At 41.0% G+C, this 17,294-nt stretch overlaps 2 protein-coding genes across 2 annotated transcripts; one reads left to right on the forward strand and one right to left on the reverse strand.

Annotated features, from left to right (window-relative positions):
• Nucleotides 1-1,618: 1,618 nt before the first annotated feature.
• LOC138875528 (uncharacterized) lies at nt 1,619-3,713 on the forward strand. The gene is made up of 4 exons (XM_070154363.1): nt 1,619-2,367; nt 3,241-3,422; nt 3,540-3,613; nt 3,708-3,713. The coding sequence occupies exons 1-4, from the start codon at nt 1,619-1,621 to the stop codon at nt 3,711-3,713; spliced, it is 1,011 nt and encodes a 336-aa protein (XP_070010464.1).
• Nucleotides 3,714-8,405: 4,692 nt separating this feature from the next.
• Nucleotides 8,406-9,712, reverse strand: LOC138875529 (uncharacterized). The gene is made up of 5 exons (XM_070154364.1): nt 9,386-9,712; nt 9,061-9,252; nt 8,814-8,993; nt 8,565-8,762; nt 8,406-8,522 (listed from the first exon to the last, which is right to left on the reverse strand). The coding sequence occupies exons 1-5, from the start codon at nt 9,710-9,712 to the stop codon at nt 8,406-8,408; spliced, it is 1,014 nt and encodes a 337-aa protein (XP_070010465.1).
• Nucleotides 9,713-17,294: the final 7,582 nt, after the last annotated feature.

Genomic DNA, 17,294 nt, shown 5'->3' on the forward strand with positions numbered 1-17,294 from the left:
TACAAATAAAATGGACCTCACTACAGATAACCAAAAGAAATGCCTCATCTTACAAATATCTCGAGAGTGTCCAGACATTATTGTACAGATAGACTAGCTAAAACACTTGTTGGCTTGTCTTATGAGGAGTCAGTATTGCGGCCAAACGCATACGCAAGTATACGTGGTCGTCAAGTATTAAAGAGATTAAAAGTCGGATGTCAAACCCACGAGGACTTATGATTAACTATTAACTAAATTAGACTATCCTAATTATCTAAATAAGAATTAAACCTAGAAGTATATGACTCTAATCTAATTAAAATAAAATAAAACAAATAATAAACTCCGAACCAAGGAAGAGTAAATTTTTATGTTATAATGTTATGAAACCGATCTAGGGTTATGGGTGTATACGGTCAAAATCATATACCTCCCGATTTATAGGGTCGAGGGTCCGTCTTAAGCCCGAGTTCAGACGAGGCAGTGTTCGAGCCCGATGGATCAGATCCGAGCTCGAAGATAGGATGCAATGCCCGAGGATCAGAATGCAATGGACATCGAGGCCGAGTATGCTCGACCCCGAAATAATGCCGTTATGGATTTTTGATAGGATGAGTGAGATTCCTGCCATGTTCTCAAAATCATGGCACAAATCCGGAAATAGGATTGTACGATTCCGTACTAGGCGGTTAGACAGTTGTACCTATAAGATTCTTTACTATAAATGAAAATGTACCTTATTTAGGGTTCCCCTATTATATAAAGGGGACCCAATCATTTGTAACATCATCTAATCATTAACAAGAATATACTATCCTACTTTTCTCTCTTACTGTTCATCACAATTGTCCTTTACACTTATTGTTCTTACTTTATTTCTCTTCATTTGTCTCGAAGTCACTAAGCTCGAGGTCACCACTGCTGAGTAATATCGGTTTGATTCAGTTATTTCTTTCATTTCTACTTCATATTTTTTTATCATTAATTGGTATTGAACTAAATCACGTATATTTAAAACCACTAACCAAATTTAATTATTACTCGTATTTTTGAGGTAAATAGTTTGACGTCCAACGTGGGGCTAAAGATAATAGTTATTATTTCTTTATTGATTCTCATTACACACGTTGTTTTTACACTTTTTCTTGTCAAGTTTTTTAATTTTCAGGCTGAAACACGTCTAGGTCACAAAATGCACCTATTCATGAAAACGAAGGTCTTGGAGAAAACAGCAATGCAGGGGTCGTTGTAGCACCAATAAACCCAAGGGAAGCTCCAAATATGGAACCAGTTGATGTTAGTTCACACATTGCTCTAAACGCGGATTTAGGCATAAACCCCGGAGGGAATATACACAGGGAAGCCCGATCTGGTGGCCAGTGAGCACAAGGAATGGGAGATGGGGGAATCAGCCTCCAAGTGATATTCGAGATGCTACAAGCTCAACAATTTATCATCGCTCAACTTCAGAGTCAGAATAGAACTCCATGTATAGTCGAACCAGGAAACACTTGACGTACTGAGCCGGTACCAGAAAGATCAAACGAGAACGGCTCGGGGGCTGAACCCACCATTATGAGGATGCTCGAAGAGCTCACCAAGAGGATCGAAACTAGGGAAAAGAAGATTGAGGACAATGATAAAAAAGGTGGAAACATATAACTTCCGTGTTGACCAAATATTGGGGGTACCTCCAGTTTTGAAAGGTTTAGATGCCAAAAAGTTCATACAAAAACCATTCCCTCAGAGCGCGGCTCCGACGCACATTACCAAAAACTTTTGCATGCCCTATATACCCAAATATAACGGGAAAACCGACCCTAACGAGCATATTACTTCATACACTTATGGGATCAAAGGAAATGACTTGAATGACGATGAGATCGAATCAGTATTATTGAAAAAGTTTGGGGAAACATTGTCGAAAGGAGCCATGATTTGGTACCATAACTTGCCTCCTAACTCTATTGATTCGTTTGCTATGTTAGCAGACTTCTTCGTGAAAGCACACACCGGAGCCATAAAGGTGGATACAAGGAAATCGAACGTCTTCAAGATAAAACAAAGGAACAATGAGATGTTGAAGGAGTTCGTGTCTAGGTTTCAGATGGAGCGAATAGAATTACCACCGGTCTCGGATGACTGGGCAGTACAAGCTTTTATGCAGGGCTTGAATGAAAGGAGCTCGATTGCGTCTCGACAGTTAAAGCAGAATCTGATCGAGTATCCAGCTGTGACATGGTCAGATGTGCACAATTGTTATCAATCAAAAATCAGGGTCGAGGATGACCAGTTGGGAGCAACCTCGGGTTCAGTTCATCTTAATAGATTCGCAGCCAAGCCCCCGAGGGATGCAGACAGGGAATCAAGATCGAACAAGGAACGGTACCAGCCATATGTCGATCGAAGAAACAACGGCTCGAGCCGTAACGCCCCTCAAAATAATCGAAAAAATGATCGAGGCCAAGGTTCTTTAGGACTCATGAGTAAGAGAGGGTTCGATAAGCATACCGACCCTGCGGAGGCACCTCGATTGTTAGAGTATAACTTCAGCGTACATGCATCGGGGATCATGTCAGCTATTGGAAGGATCAAAGACACCAGGTGGCCTAGGCCCATACAAACCGATCCTTCTCAAAGGAACCCAAAGATGTGCAAGTATCATGGCACGCATGGTCATAGAACCGAAGATTGCAGGTAGCTAAGAGAGGAGGTAGCTCGGTTGTTCAACGAAGTTTACCTTCGAGAACTTCTAAGTGATCGAGCTAAGAACCACTTCAAGTAAAGAGATGCAAGGAAAAATGAGCAAGAGGAACCACAACATGTAATCCATATGATCGTTGGCGGAGTCGATGTCCCCCAATGACCTGTATTCAAATGCACCAAGGCATCAATCACCAGATAAAAATGGACTCGGAGCTATGTGCCCGAGGACACCTTATCGTTCCATGACGAAGAAGCAGAAGGCATATCTCAGCCATACAACAACGCCCTGGTAGTTTCTATCCTTTTAAATAAAATTCAAGCTAAATGTGTTTTAGTGGATCCAGGTAGCACAACAAACATAATTAGATCGAGGGTCGTAGAACAGCTCGGCTTGTCAGATCAAATTGTACCTGCATCCCGGGCCCTAAATGGCTTCAACATGGCAAATGAAACAACAAAGGGAGAGATTATCCTGCTAGTAAACGTAGTCGGGACCTTACAAGATACGAAGTTCCATGTCATAAGGTGACATGAAGTTAACGCACTCCTCAGGAGACCGTGGATACACAACATGAGGGCAGTACCTTCAACTCTTAATCAGATGTTGAAGTTCCCTACAGAGGATGGAGTAAAAAAGGTCTACGGAGAGCAACACACTGCAAAGAAGATGTTTGTTGTCGATGAAGTGACACTGATACCAGAGCCTTCGAACTCGGAAAAGTTGAACACCAAAGGTAAGCAAGCGACCAAATATCAATCACCGCCTCCAGCCTTGATGGAATCGGAGCAATAGGTAATCAAAGACGAAGAAGAGGATTTCCTTATTCCTTGAACCTTCATCGTTCCCGAAGAGTCCGATGCAACTAAGTCAACGATTGAGGAACTGGAGCAGGTCATATTGGTCGAGTACTTGCCCCAGAGAAAGGTATACCTGAGAACGAGGTTAACCCCCGAACTCAGGAAAAAACTCATTCAATTTCTTATTGATAATATGAATTGTTTTTCTTGGTCCCATTTAGATATGACAGGGATCCCACAGGAAATAACTACGCACCGGCTTAGCCTCGACCCCAGGTTCAAACCGGTGAAACAAAAAGGAGGCCTCAGTCCGAGGTGCAGCATGCATTCATAAAGGACGAGGTAACCAAACTTCTTAAAATAGGGTCTATTCGGGAGGTAAAATACACCGAATGGTTAGCCAATGTAGTCATAGTTCCCAAAAAGGAAAGAAACTCAGAATGTGTGTAGATTACAAGGATTTGAACAAAGCATGCCTGAAAGATTCTTTCCCACTGCCCAACATCAATCGTATGATCGACGCCACGGCCGGCCACGAGATCCTAACTCTTCTCGATGCCTACACCGGATACAATCAGATTCAGATAAACTCAGAGGACCAGGAAAAGACTTTGTTTATTACTAAATTTGGAACTTATTGTTACAATGTTGCCCTTCGGGCTAAAAAATGTAGGAGCTACATACCAACGCCTAGTTAACAAAATGTTTGAAGAACAAATAGGTAAAACAATGGAAGTTTACATTAATGATATGTTGGTTAAGTCCTTGCGTGCAAAGAACCATTTAGCGCATTTGCATGAAACATTCAAAATCTTAAGCAAATACAACATGAAGCTTAACCCGGAGAAATGTGCCTTCGGAGTAGGCTCGGGTAAGTTCCTCGGTTTCATGGTGTCGAATCAAGGCATTGAAATTAACCCTGATAAAATCAAGGCCATCGAGGATATCACGATCGTGGATAGTGTGAAGGTCGTGCAAAGGCTAACAGGTCGAATAGCTGCTTTGGGTCGATTCATTTCGAGGTCTTCATATCGAAGTCACTGGTTCTTCTCCTTGCTTAAAAAGAAAAGGATTTCGCATGGACCCTGGAATGCCAACAAGCCTTGGAAGAACTGAAGCGATACTTATCGAGCTCGCCTTTGCTTCACACCCCAAAGGTAGATGAAAAACTTTACCTATATTTGATAGTATCCAAGATAGCGGTAAGTGGGGTACTAGTTCGAGAAGAGCAAGGTACGCAATTCCCTATTTATTATGTAAGCCAAACCTTAGGAGATGTTGAAACCAGGTACCCTCACTTAGAAAAATTAGCACTATCATTGATAAGCACATCTAGGAAGCTAAAGCCATATTTTCAATGTCATCCCATATGTGTATTAACCACATACCCCCTTCGAAATATTTTGCATAAACCTGAATTATCGGGCCGATTGGCCAAATAGGCCGTCGAACTTAGTGGGTACGATATCAAATATCATCCCCGAACCGCCATCAAGTCTCAAATCCTAGCTGACTTTGTGGCAGATTTTGTGCCGACCCTCATACCCAAAGTGGAGAAAGAACTCTTGCTCTGTTCGGGTACATCATTAGGGGTATGGACCCTTTTCACGGACGATGCCTCGAATGTGAAAGGGTCCGGGCTTGGCATTGTCTTGAAGCTACCTACGGGTGGTACCATTAGACAATCTATCAAAACTTCTAGGTTAACTAATAATGAGGCCCTGAATGAGGCCATGATTGCAGGTCTCGAGCTAGCCAAAAGCTTGGGAGCAGAAGTCGTTGAAGCCAAATGTGATTCACTGTTGGTGGTAAACCAAATAAACAAAAGTTTTAAAGTTCGTGAGGATAAGATGCAACGATACTAAGATAAACTACAGGTAACATTGCATCGCTTCAAGGAATGGACCCTGGATCATGTGCCTCAAGAGCAAAATAGTGAGGCCGATGCACTTGCTAATTTGGGATCCTCGGTTGAAGAAGACGATATAGTCCTGGGGATTGTCGTCCAGTTATCGAGGCATGTGGTTGAAGAGGGCCATGCCGAGGTAAATTCAACAAGTTTGACTTGGGACTAGAGGAATAAGTACATCTATTATTTGAAAGATGGCAAACTCCCATTGGACCATAAAGAATCGAGGACCTTACGAACCAAGGCCGCTAGGTTTGCATTAGATGAGGGCAGAACATTGCACAGGAGAACACTCGATGGGATATTGGCAGTATGTCTAGGGCCAAGGGCACCGATTATGTTTTACGTGAGGTCCACGAAGGTACTTGTGGAAATAACTCCGGCGCCGAGTCTTTGGTTTGTAAAATTATCAAAGCAGGGTATTACTGGGATAGCATGGAAAAAGATACTAAGGAATTTGTCAAAACGTGTGATAAGTGTCAACGATTTGCACCGATGATCTATCAACCGGGATAACAACTCCATTCAGTCCATCCTCGTGGCATTTCATGAATGGGGAATAGATATAGTCAGCCCTCTACCAATGGCTCCAGGTAAAGCTAAATTTATTTTGTTTATGACTGATTATTTTTCTAAGTGGGTGGAAGCACAAGCCTTCGAGAAGGTCAGAGAAAAAGAAGTTATTGACTTCATCTGGGACCATATCATATGCCGATTCAGGATACCTGCCGAGATTGTATGTGACAATGGAAAACAATTCATTGGTAGCAAGGTGACGGTGTTCCTTGAGGCACATAAAATAAAGAGGATTTTATCGATGTCGTACCACCTAACTGGAAATGGACAGGCCGAGTCCACAAACAAAACTATAATTCAAAATCTAAAAAAGAGGTTGGACGATGCGAAGGGAAAATGGAGAGAAGTTCTACCCGAGGTCCTTTGGCATATCGAACAACATCAAAGTCTAGCACGGGGGATACTCCGTTCTCTTTAGTTTATGGCTCCCAAGTTTCGACATACATCGGAAGAGTCAAATCACGAGGCTATGAATACTAGCCTCGAGCTATTAGATGAAAAACGAGAAGCAGTGATTGTTCGGATGGCCGCGCAGAAGCAAAGGATCGAAAGATACTACAATAAAAGGACTAACCTTCGGCACTTCGGAATCAGGGACTTAGTTCTACGAAAGGTCACCCTCAATACTCGAAACCTGAATGAAGGGGAAACTAGGACCGAATTGGGAAGTACCGTACCGAGTCCTCGGAGTTGTCAGTAAAGGATCTTACAAAGTTAGCACAATGGAAGGTGAACAACTGCCAAACAATTAGAACATATCATTACTCAAATGATACTACTGCTAAGGTATGACTTACCTTTTGTCCATTTAAGTTTAAAACTAACTCATTGTAGATTTTCGATCAAAGCTATTGAAGGCACCCTTTTTACACGAAGGCCTTAGGTTTTAAAGCATGCGTTGCACTCTTTTTCCCTTAGATCGGATTTTGTCCCAAATGGGTTTTACCGACAAGGTTTTTAAAGAGGCACCAACTATGTTCTACCTAAGGAGAACTCAATAGTATCCAAGGCTTCTTTTCAATCAACCTCGAATACTGGGGGGCATTACCCTCGGAGGTTATATTTTCGAAGAAAATACTTTACTTCATGCCAAAGAGGGCCTCTATATGAGAACTTTGTAATGGACCAAACGGTCAGATGAACCGTGTCCATATAGGAATAGTCAAGCCCCGACAGCAAAACATGTACGCATGTATCAATTATCTCAAGAAGCATTCTGTTTATATCAAAAACACTTTGTGTCTCGAAAAAGTCTACTATTATACGAGCTCTAAACTTATAATACTATGGGAAACGGCTTAATAGCCAGAATGGAAAAGCAGCCCCCAAATACTCGAGGACTGTCATTGACAGTCAATGCATCCGAGTCATCAAAAACTCGGACTCATAAGAACTCAAAGAGGCATCCCCTCGATATAAAGGCCAAGGCCAGCATACTCGGGAACTGTCATCGACAGTTAATGCATCCGAGTCATCAAAAACTTGGACTCATAAGACCTCAAAGAGGCATCTCCTTGATATAAAGGCCAAGGCCAGTATACTCGGGGACTAACCTTCCGAAAAAGTTCAAAAGGTTATCGGGAAACAAGTCCAATAGACATGCCCGAAGGCAACGACCATATTAAATACTACAGTCATATAAAAAGGCTACAGCCAAGATAATGCGGCTCGGAGACGTCCCACTTCTGCCATAAAATTAAAGGCCTTCAAACACTTTGAAAAAACCGATTAAATTAGGCTACCCTCGGCAAAAGCAAAGATAAAGAGGTTTGATAAAATCAGCCCTCGAATAATTTAGAGGCTTTGATAACACCAGCCTTCAAAAAAAACCCTAAGAGGTATTCAATTATGTTTACACAAACAAGTTATAAATGAGGTTCCAATCGATCGAACCTTTGAAAAAGCCAACGGGTACAAAAAACACATGCTAAGGCATACAAAACATTTCACTAAGTCTTTTAGCCGAAAAAAAAGGCAGAATTATAGCCATTTTAGAGGCCGAATCGGCCCAACTTAAAGAGCCTAAGGGCCAATCTAGAAGAGCCTAAGGGCCAAAATATATAGGGTTCAAGATCTTGCTCTCACCTAATTCGGACTCAAAATCCTGACATCCCGAGCTCGCGCCAAATCAACTTGAGCATAGCTCGAAGACTAACAAAAACCTTAGAGGTAGTCCATTCTAAGTTCGAAGATCACACGTTGATCACTAAAAAACCTAAGGATTGTTATATTCAGAGTCCGAGCCAAGGTTCACTTGGTAATTTGAAGACATCAAATTTTTCACAAAATGAAGACAAAATGGAATTCGACACAAATCAAAGATGAAGCAAAAAGATTCTTTATATTTACAAGGGAGGCTTAAAAAAGATATTCTACAATACCCACGAGGGGTCCTTGCACAAAAACACTGAAACAAAATAAAAGAAACCTAAACCTACTCAACCACATCTTCGGCAGTTGCATCTCCGGGAGCCGCGTCTTCGGGAGCCTCATCCTCAGGGACTTCATCTTCATCTCCTCCACTCTCGGAGCCACTGGGTGAATCCTCTTCCTCAGAAAGCAAAGCGGCAGCCTCTTATTCTAAGGTCTTTGCCTTTTCAATATCGGCTGAGAGATCAAAGCCGCGAGCAAGCACCTCCTCGAGGGTTTCTCTCCGGGACTGTCGCCTAGCATGGTCAAGTGCACATGATAACTTAACTTCGGCTACAACAAAGATATCCTTTGCTCGGGTGTTAGCTGCTTCAGCGTCAGCTCGGTATGAAGATATAAACGCCTTTGCTTCAGATTTGGCCTTGGCAAGCTCAACAGCAGATTTAGCTTTAAGCTACTCGATTTTGAGGACCCGAGCCAAGATCTCCTCCTTCACACTTTGAAATTGGCATTCGATTAAAGCTAGCTGCTCCCGAAGAGTATCTTTCTCTGAGGCGAGACAATCCATGCCTTGCCTCCACCCTAGGGTCTCGGCCTCCTTCATCCTGAGCTCCTCTCGGAGCTGCTCCACCAGCTCGCCCTTTTGTTGAGCCTGCAAAGTTAAAATATTAGCCGATCAATCGGGCAAATGCATAACAAAACCTCAAAGGGTATACTACCTTTTCGATAAGATCGGTCTGTTTTTGACGAGCCTTTTCCAGTTCGGCTCGAAGATCGCTAATCTCCTCCTCTTTCTTGACATAGAGGGTTTTAAGACTGTCCCTCTCTTTCGAGATTTTCTTAAGCTCGGCCTCACGTCGAGAGAGCTCAACTCGAGACGTGGAGAATGCTTCTTTATGGAGCATCACAGCCTTCACAAAAAGGGAAAAGTTAGACTCAGAACAAAAAGGATAAAGCGCAAGCATAATTTTAAAGGACAAAAACGTACCTATTTGAAGAGCCGATGGGCCTTGTTGAAAATAAAAAAGCATCTGGGACGGGGACATCTTCGATCCTTGCAAGGCATTCTCGAAAGATATCATGCCCTTCATGGCTAGTCCCCACATCGGGAGTTCTCATGTTCCGAGCATCTCGGAATTGCCCTTCGAAGAACTCAGGACCAGGTGGCAAATCATCCACGTTAATTACCCCAAGTGACCCACTCGGGGCATTCTCATCTCTTTGAAGGGCCTCAGGACCGGGCCCCTCAGTCTCACCCTCCAAATGACCTCCAAGACGAGGTGCTCTTTTATTGACCGATGGCTCGGGGACTTTGCTCGAGCTCCCCTCGGAGATATCTTTGGTCCTAGAGTGAACTGCATCATCCACCATTGGTAGTGCTTCCCTTTTTCCAAACTACCAATCGGCAGTCGTCATCTTCTTCTTCATCCTCGTCCCAAAGGCGTTGGGCCATTTCCGAAAGATAGGGCCACAGTATCAGCTTTGGGATTTTGAGCCATGCTCTTCTTCGGCTTCGGGGTATTTGCAGGCGACACCCTCTTTCTCTTCTTTTCTTTGGAAGGCTTTGGGATCTCTTCTTCACCGGAGGAGGGCGGTCGCATGGCAACAACGTCTCTGAGGCCTGCATATACCACAAAGTAAGTATTTCACTGAGAAACACAAGTAAACAAACAAGAGATCTCACCATGGTTTTTAGCCTTCCATCGACCCTTGACCAAGTCACGCCAGTAACGCTCCGCGTATGAGGAAGTAGAGGCCAATTTTCGGACCCAACCTTTGAGATCTGGGACCGCACCAGGAAACCAAGCAACAACTGCACCATCGAAAAGAGATTATATCGAGAAAAAGATGAAGAAAAGGGGAAGCAGGGTATAAAGTTACCATCGATATGCATATACTTACATTTCATGTTCCATTCCTTGAGGAATGGCATCCTCTTGGCAGGAATCAGGTCAGAGGTCCTAAATCGGACAAATCGGCTCATCCATCCTCAATTTTTGTCCTCATCGATGCTGGAGAAGAGAGATTTCGAGGATCGGTGTTGCAGCTTTATTAGGTTGCCTCAATAAAGGCGAGGGCTATACAGCCTAATTAGATGGTCGAGGGTAAAAGGCATCCCCTCGACCTGGATCGAGAAGTATCTGATCAAATTGACGATTTGCCAGAATGAAGGGTAGATCTGGACGAGCGTCACTTGGTATTATTGGAAAAAATCAAGAATTACTGGGTTTATGGGACCTAGAGCTGGATCTGCGGAACCCAACGTGAATGGGTAGGTATACATGTTTAAGTACCCCGCTTTATGAGTAGTGATGTCCTCCCCGGCAGAATGGATCACCACATCTTTGTTCTCCTAGTTGCAGTCCTTTTTTACCTGCTCAAGCTCATCTTCGGTTATCAGGCAGATGTATCGGGACATGGGCTTACATCGGCCTGGTGTAGATATAGGTTTTTCAATTTTGAAATCGGATATTGTTTCACACGGAGGGGGAATACACTCATCGATTCGAGGTAGCACCACCATTTTACTTATGGCTGGACGCGATGATGATGAGGCTTTTTCTTTTTGGGGAACGGATTTAAATGTTTTAGCCATTATGATGTAGAAATTCAAAGAGGAGGGGTTGATGGCAAAGTAAAGGCAAATTAAAGAGGAGGATGAACTCAGAGAAGTTGAAGGAGCTAATGAAATTTTCAAAATGATTAGAGAAGTAAAGTTTGTAAAATGGTGAAGTTGGCCTATTTATAGAGGTCGCTCAAGCATATAGGGGAAGCCAAATAGCCGACCGTCAGCCGCCTCTAATTAATGACTCTGGGAACTGCATAAAAGCAACCTTTCAATCACTTCAACTGCTGACATCCCGTCAGCCGCCTCTAATTAATGACTCTGGGAACTGCATAAAAGCAACCTTTCAATCACTTCAACTGCTGACATCACGAGATTGACATCAGGATCGAGGCGTCGGAGCATTGAAGGTCAAGTTGTTTCTTATCGACCTACTCTAAGAAATGCAAGGACTATATGCATACGGTCAAAATCATATGCCTCTGATTTATAGGCTCGAGGGTCCGTCTTAAGCCCGAGTTCAAACAAGGTCGTGTTCGAGCCCAATGGATTAGATCTGAGCTGGAAGATAGGATGCAATGCCCGAGGATCAGATGCAATGAACATCGAGACTAAGTATCCTCGACCCCAAAATAATGCCGTTATGGATTTTTGATAGAATGAGCAAGATTCCTTCCATGTCCCCAAAATCATGGCGCAAATCCCGAAATAGGATTGTACGATTCTGTACTAGGCGGTTAGACAGTTGTACCAATAAGATTCTTTACTGTAAATAGAAATATACCTTATTTAGGGTTGCACGGGGAATTATTGCTACAAAAAAAGACATGTTTTTTATGTTTTTTTATTTTTTTTTTATGTTTTTTGGTTAGACTTTAATCCCTCAAGAAAACTGTCTAGGACATCCATCGTCGGGAAAAGTCCAAATTTTTTTTTACTTTTTTTTTATTTTTCTTATTTTCACATTTAAAGAAAAAGAATAAAACATTAAGCTACTAAAACTACTACTAAATTACTACACAACTACAAAAAAGAATAAGAAGACAACAACAACAACAACAACAACCCAGTATAATCCCACAAGTGGGGTCTGGGGAGGGTAACATGTACGCAGACCTTACCCCTACCCCGAGGGGCAGGGAGGCTGTTTCCAGGAGACCCTCGGCTCAAGACAGCAACAAGAGACGATACATTAGTACTATCAATAGACTCATACTAAAATAACATAAAATACATAACATAATATAAAATAACAAAATAACAGCAATATAAGAAATATAGGAAATACGAAAAAGATGGAAGGTATACTAATATACAACAGATAAATCCATGTATCAGTAGCTGATCAGTAACATCCTAAGATTAACTCCTAACTGGCTAGTCTCACTCTAGTGAGCTGTAGAAATATCCACAACTTCCCCTATCCTACAACTTTAATGGTCGACCTCCACAATTCCCTATCAAGGGCCATGTCCTCAGTAATCCTAAGATGCGTCATGTCATGCCTGATCACCTCTCCCCAATACTTCTTAGGTCTCATTCTACCTCTACTCGTGCCCACCACAGCCAGTCGCTCACACCTTCTCACTGGTGCATCAGTGCTCCTCCTCTGAATGTGCCCGAACCATCTGAGTCGTGCTTCCCGCATCTTGTCCTCCATGGAGGCCACGCCCACCTTCTCTCGAATATCTCCATTCCTAATCTTATCCATCCTTGTATGCCCGCACATCCACCTCAACATCCTCATCTCTGCTACTTTCATCTTCTGGATGTGTGAGTTCTTAACCGGCCAACACTCGGTCCCATACAACATGGCAGGCCTAACCACTGCCAAAAAAACAAAAATAAGAAGCTAAATTTAAAATAAGAAGTTAATATTTTTACTAACAAACCACTACTAATAATTCAAAGACAGCCCCCAATGCACAAATAAAGTAAAAATAAAAAGGGTGGACAAGAAACTCTCTGAAAGGCCAAAGGTCGAAGCAATAGCAACTCACAAGGTACTCAAACTTCTCCAAGGATGGTCATTTGTGCGGGCACCCCACACTTAGTTCCAACCATCTGGCTCACTTTTGCACACTTCCTATGGCCTTGCTTCCTATGCTCAAGATCCTACAAAATTAAAAAAACACTACAAAAATAATACAAAAAGAAAAAAATTAAACTAAAAGAAAGTAGTATAGTTGGGTTGCCTCCCAACAAGCGCCTAATCTAACGTCGCGGCACGACGTGAACCACTTTTTCCTCCATCTCGAACTTATAAATTATACTCTTAACATGGCATCCAGTCTACGACAATGCTCCAGTGGTGGGGATACAAAGATAACCAGGCCAAGCAATAAAATTTCACTCTACACTTCTCGGTGTTTAGATGAGGAATGTAATTTTTATTTTTTGGCACAACAAATTCAAGAATATAGGCACTCCCATCCTCACCCTTTGACTCCCACATAGGCTCAGATGGTTTGATTAGTATCTCATTATCTAAACACAATGTGGAAAAATGATTGGAATGAGGTCTAATATGCCCTAACTCGTGAATTGTGCTGCTATTTACATCCCCATATATACACACACTTAAGTCTCCCAAAGTAATGTTATATGCCCCCTCATGTGACTCTAGAACACTATTCTCAACATTGGCATCCTCAATAAAAACATGGTCTAATGATTGGTATTCTCGTTTTAACCCCTCAATTTGGTCTAGAAGATTTTTTTTAGCTTCACACAACTCATCATTAAATTATTGGGCATTACACGCATCAACCTTTACACTCAAATCTGCATCCAAGTTATGCACACCCATGCCAAAATTATCAATTTTATGTGCAAGCTCAACTCTCTCCTTCGAACAATCATTCACCAATGTTGTTAGAAGACAACGTTGTTTCGCATATTCCCTTAATCGATAATATTCGTCACAATACCAACCCTTACTTCCATATTCGAATTTAGACTTCCAAGAGGTCAGGTCATGACAAGCCCAAAATTACGGGCCATAAAAGTCTTCCACCAACCAAGCGTGTTTATCATAATAACCTTACCTCCGTATATTTCATCCCCAGATGTCATGATGCAAGAACTAGAAACACACTACGAGAAAATATCAAATATTTATAAAAATAAAAATATATACAAAAAATGGATAAAATTAAAAGTCTAATCTAGAAAAACAGCTAATTTCTAAGTCCCCGGCAACGGCACCAAAAATTTATTCCGGCCAAACAAGCAAGTATACACGGTCATCAAGTATTAAAGAGACTAAAAGTCAGATGTTGAACCCACGAGGACTTATAATTAACTATTAATTAAATTAGACTATCCTAATTATCTAAATAAGAATTAAACCTAGAAGTATATGACTCTAATCTAATTAAAATAAAATAAAAAAGAAAACAAATAATGAATTCTGAACCAAGGAAGAGTAGATTTTATGTTATCAATGTTATGAAAACGATCTAGGGTTATGGGCTATCTAACATTCCTATTGTATTCTTCAATTAAATTAACTAACTAATTTATCTAGCTTATTGGTTGACAGAGTTAATATTGCTCATAAGAATCTATCGAGTTCTTACTCGCCTATTAAGCTAACCTAACGCCTATATGTCTATGGAGTTAGAACTAGCAAGAACGCATTTGTAATTCCTGTAAATCAACCAAGCAAGGCAATTAGGTATATGTCTATCGTAATGGCGAATCCGTTTCTCGATGCCTAGGTTCAAGAACTTGCTCTACTCAATCCTATGTGCAATCTAGAATTCCCACTTCAAGGTCAATTCTAGATTCGTAGATAGTATTCAATTGGTGATCAAGCAATTAAATAATTAAGCGCAAGATTGAATAAATAAACCAATGCGATAAAATAAGAAATCAAAATCAATATTTGAATAATCATAGTCATGAAAGAACCATAACCCTAGAACGTGAAACTTAGCTCCACATAAACATGGTAGCAAAGTAACAAATCATACAAAGAAACATAAAAATTACTATGTTTGGTGGAAGAAAAGATGAAACCCAGCCTCCACATCGGCTTTGTGCTCTCCCTTAGTTAAAAAGTCCTCTAAAAAAATGTGGTCCCCTCCTCCAAAATAGGTTTCGGACCCCTTTATACGAGTTGGGACCGTAATGAAACTCTGTCCAAAAACTGGACACAATTAATTAAAGGACTATAAGTTGTAGTTGGATTGGTGTTTTTTGTAGCACAAGGCATCAAAGAGTAGTTGTCACACTAAACCTCAAGAGCCTAAGATTAAGAGGGTCATCCCAAAAGAAACTCTCATTCCTTAGTTTCTTGGAAATTTATTAGCAATAACACTTTTGTTGGTGAACTCCCAAGGCTTGAACTGCTTGATCTTTTCAGAAATTGCATCTATATGAACATGTTCCGCTGTCTATCATCGATATCTCCTCTTTAAAGATCATTGATGATTTGGCTTTGAAAGATCTCACGCCAAATGACATTTGCAGTAATCTGCCAATGTTTGAAAAATTTATTCATGGACAACGCAGTGGGTGAACTTCCGAGTGGTTTAGATAAATGCACCCAACTTACATATTTGTCTTCGTCTTATAACAGATTCACAGGTAACAAACCTAGCTGTATTTTGATATAGCAAAATTTACCAAAAGACAACTGGAACATATCAAAGGTTGAATATATGTTTCTTGGATGGAATGAATTGAAAGGTATGCAATTGAATATTTGTCCTTGATAATATACAGATTTGACTTCTCCAGTTTAAAACTTCTGGAATATTTTAGTTTGAATCTTTAGATTCTAGCTGGTACATAGTCATTAAACTTTTTGCGTACCAATACGGAGTGATTAACGTCAATTAACTTTTCTTTTTCTCACTTAGCAGCACCTCTATATATATCTGAATCCAATAGAAAAGAAACTGTCAACTAACAACCTTGCTGGGATCCCATTCTCCAAATACATTCTTGCATGCCTAGAGCGTTGAAAGTGGTTTCGGTTACTCACTACGTTAATATTTTGAATTTACTTCAGTCTTGCCAACCATTAGCCTTTAGTCAATTTCTTAGGCCAAGCCAAGAGATACAAGGAGGAAAAAAAAAACAAATGAATTTCCTTGTTCTTACGATTGAAGAATTAATATTCAATTACTACTTAATTTGACTCTTTAAGCCCTCTTTCTGAAGGAAAAAAAAGCTTTAGGGAAATTGCTGCTTCATAAGACTTTTCTAAGTCAAACAGAGAGAAGACTATAACGACCACCACATTTTATAAGATTCTTGTGTTAAAATAAACTGTAGTATAGGATATTGACACTGATATCCATCTATTTTAGTATCATTTTTGCTGACAAAATACAAAATCACACATGGTCAATACGCGTATTGCATGTATACAATTTTTTTATGGGGTAATTAGGTATTTTATTAATCGCCCAGTATATTTTTAAAAACCTAGCTCAGACCAAACACAGTCTGCTATTCTTAAAGAAAAACGAAAATCACTGTAACAAGTAAACATCTACAACATCTGCAGTATTCTATCTCACAGAAATCATATGAACTTGTAGCCTAGAATTTCAGCCCTTGTAATATGGTCCTGCTGCTCTCACGCAAAGCAATTTCTTTGCATATTGTTGATCTGTCTCTCTTTCTTCTCAAAGATTCTAGCGCTTCGTTCAGTCCACAAAGCTTGGATATATTCTGCGTAGGCCATTTTGAGTATTTGATTCAAATTATTCCCGGGTGAGTGTTGTATCTGAATCCATTGCATCAACTTAATTACCCCATAAACTCTCAGCAAATAAGTGATTCCTTGTCTGTTTTACACATTGAGCATATTGGATCAACTGCTATCCACCACTTCTCTAATCTATCCACTATGAATAACCTTCCGAGCACCTATGACCACATAGAGAATAATTAAAATTGCCCTTGGTCGAGCAGAATTATGATACATCAGACACTTGAAGTGCATTTTAGGTAGATCACCAATCATCCTTTGATAAATATGCCTTATCATGCTCTTATTCTTGCCCTCTTGCCCCCCAAAGCCCCCCTAGTGTCTGAATATGGTTGAGTACCTTTCTTACTACGTACCCAGCTAGTTTATTTCCTGCAGCTTGTCTTTTTTGCTTGCCAAGTCCCAGCATGCCTTAATTTGCTACTGCAACTCTATTCCATAACTGAAACCACCAGCTGCTTTTCGTAGACACACTTAACTTATCCCAAGCCACCGGGGTGATAGTATTACTCTCAGACCGCACATAACATAACTTATACAATATGCTTCTGTTACATCCATCACCTAGGAATAATGAACAGTTGTGTTGTGCCCAATGAGACTGCCTGTATACCAAAAATTACAGTTGAGTCCTACCCGCACAAGAAAGCTTTTTTTGC

The sequence above is a fragment of the Nicotiana sylvestris genome, chromosome 8 (assembly GCF_000393655.2).
Source record: "Nicotiana sylvestris chromosome 8, ASM39365v2, whole genome shotgun sequence".
NCBI classification, from domain to species: Eukaryota; Viridiplantae; Streptophyta; class Magnoliopsida; order Solanales; family Solanaceae; genus Nicotiana; species Nicotiana sylvestris.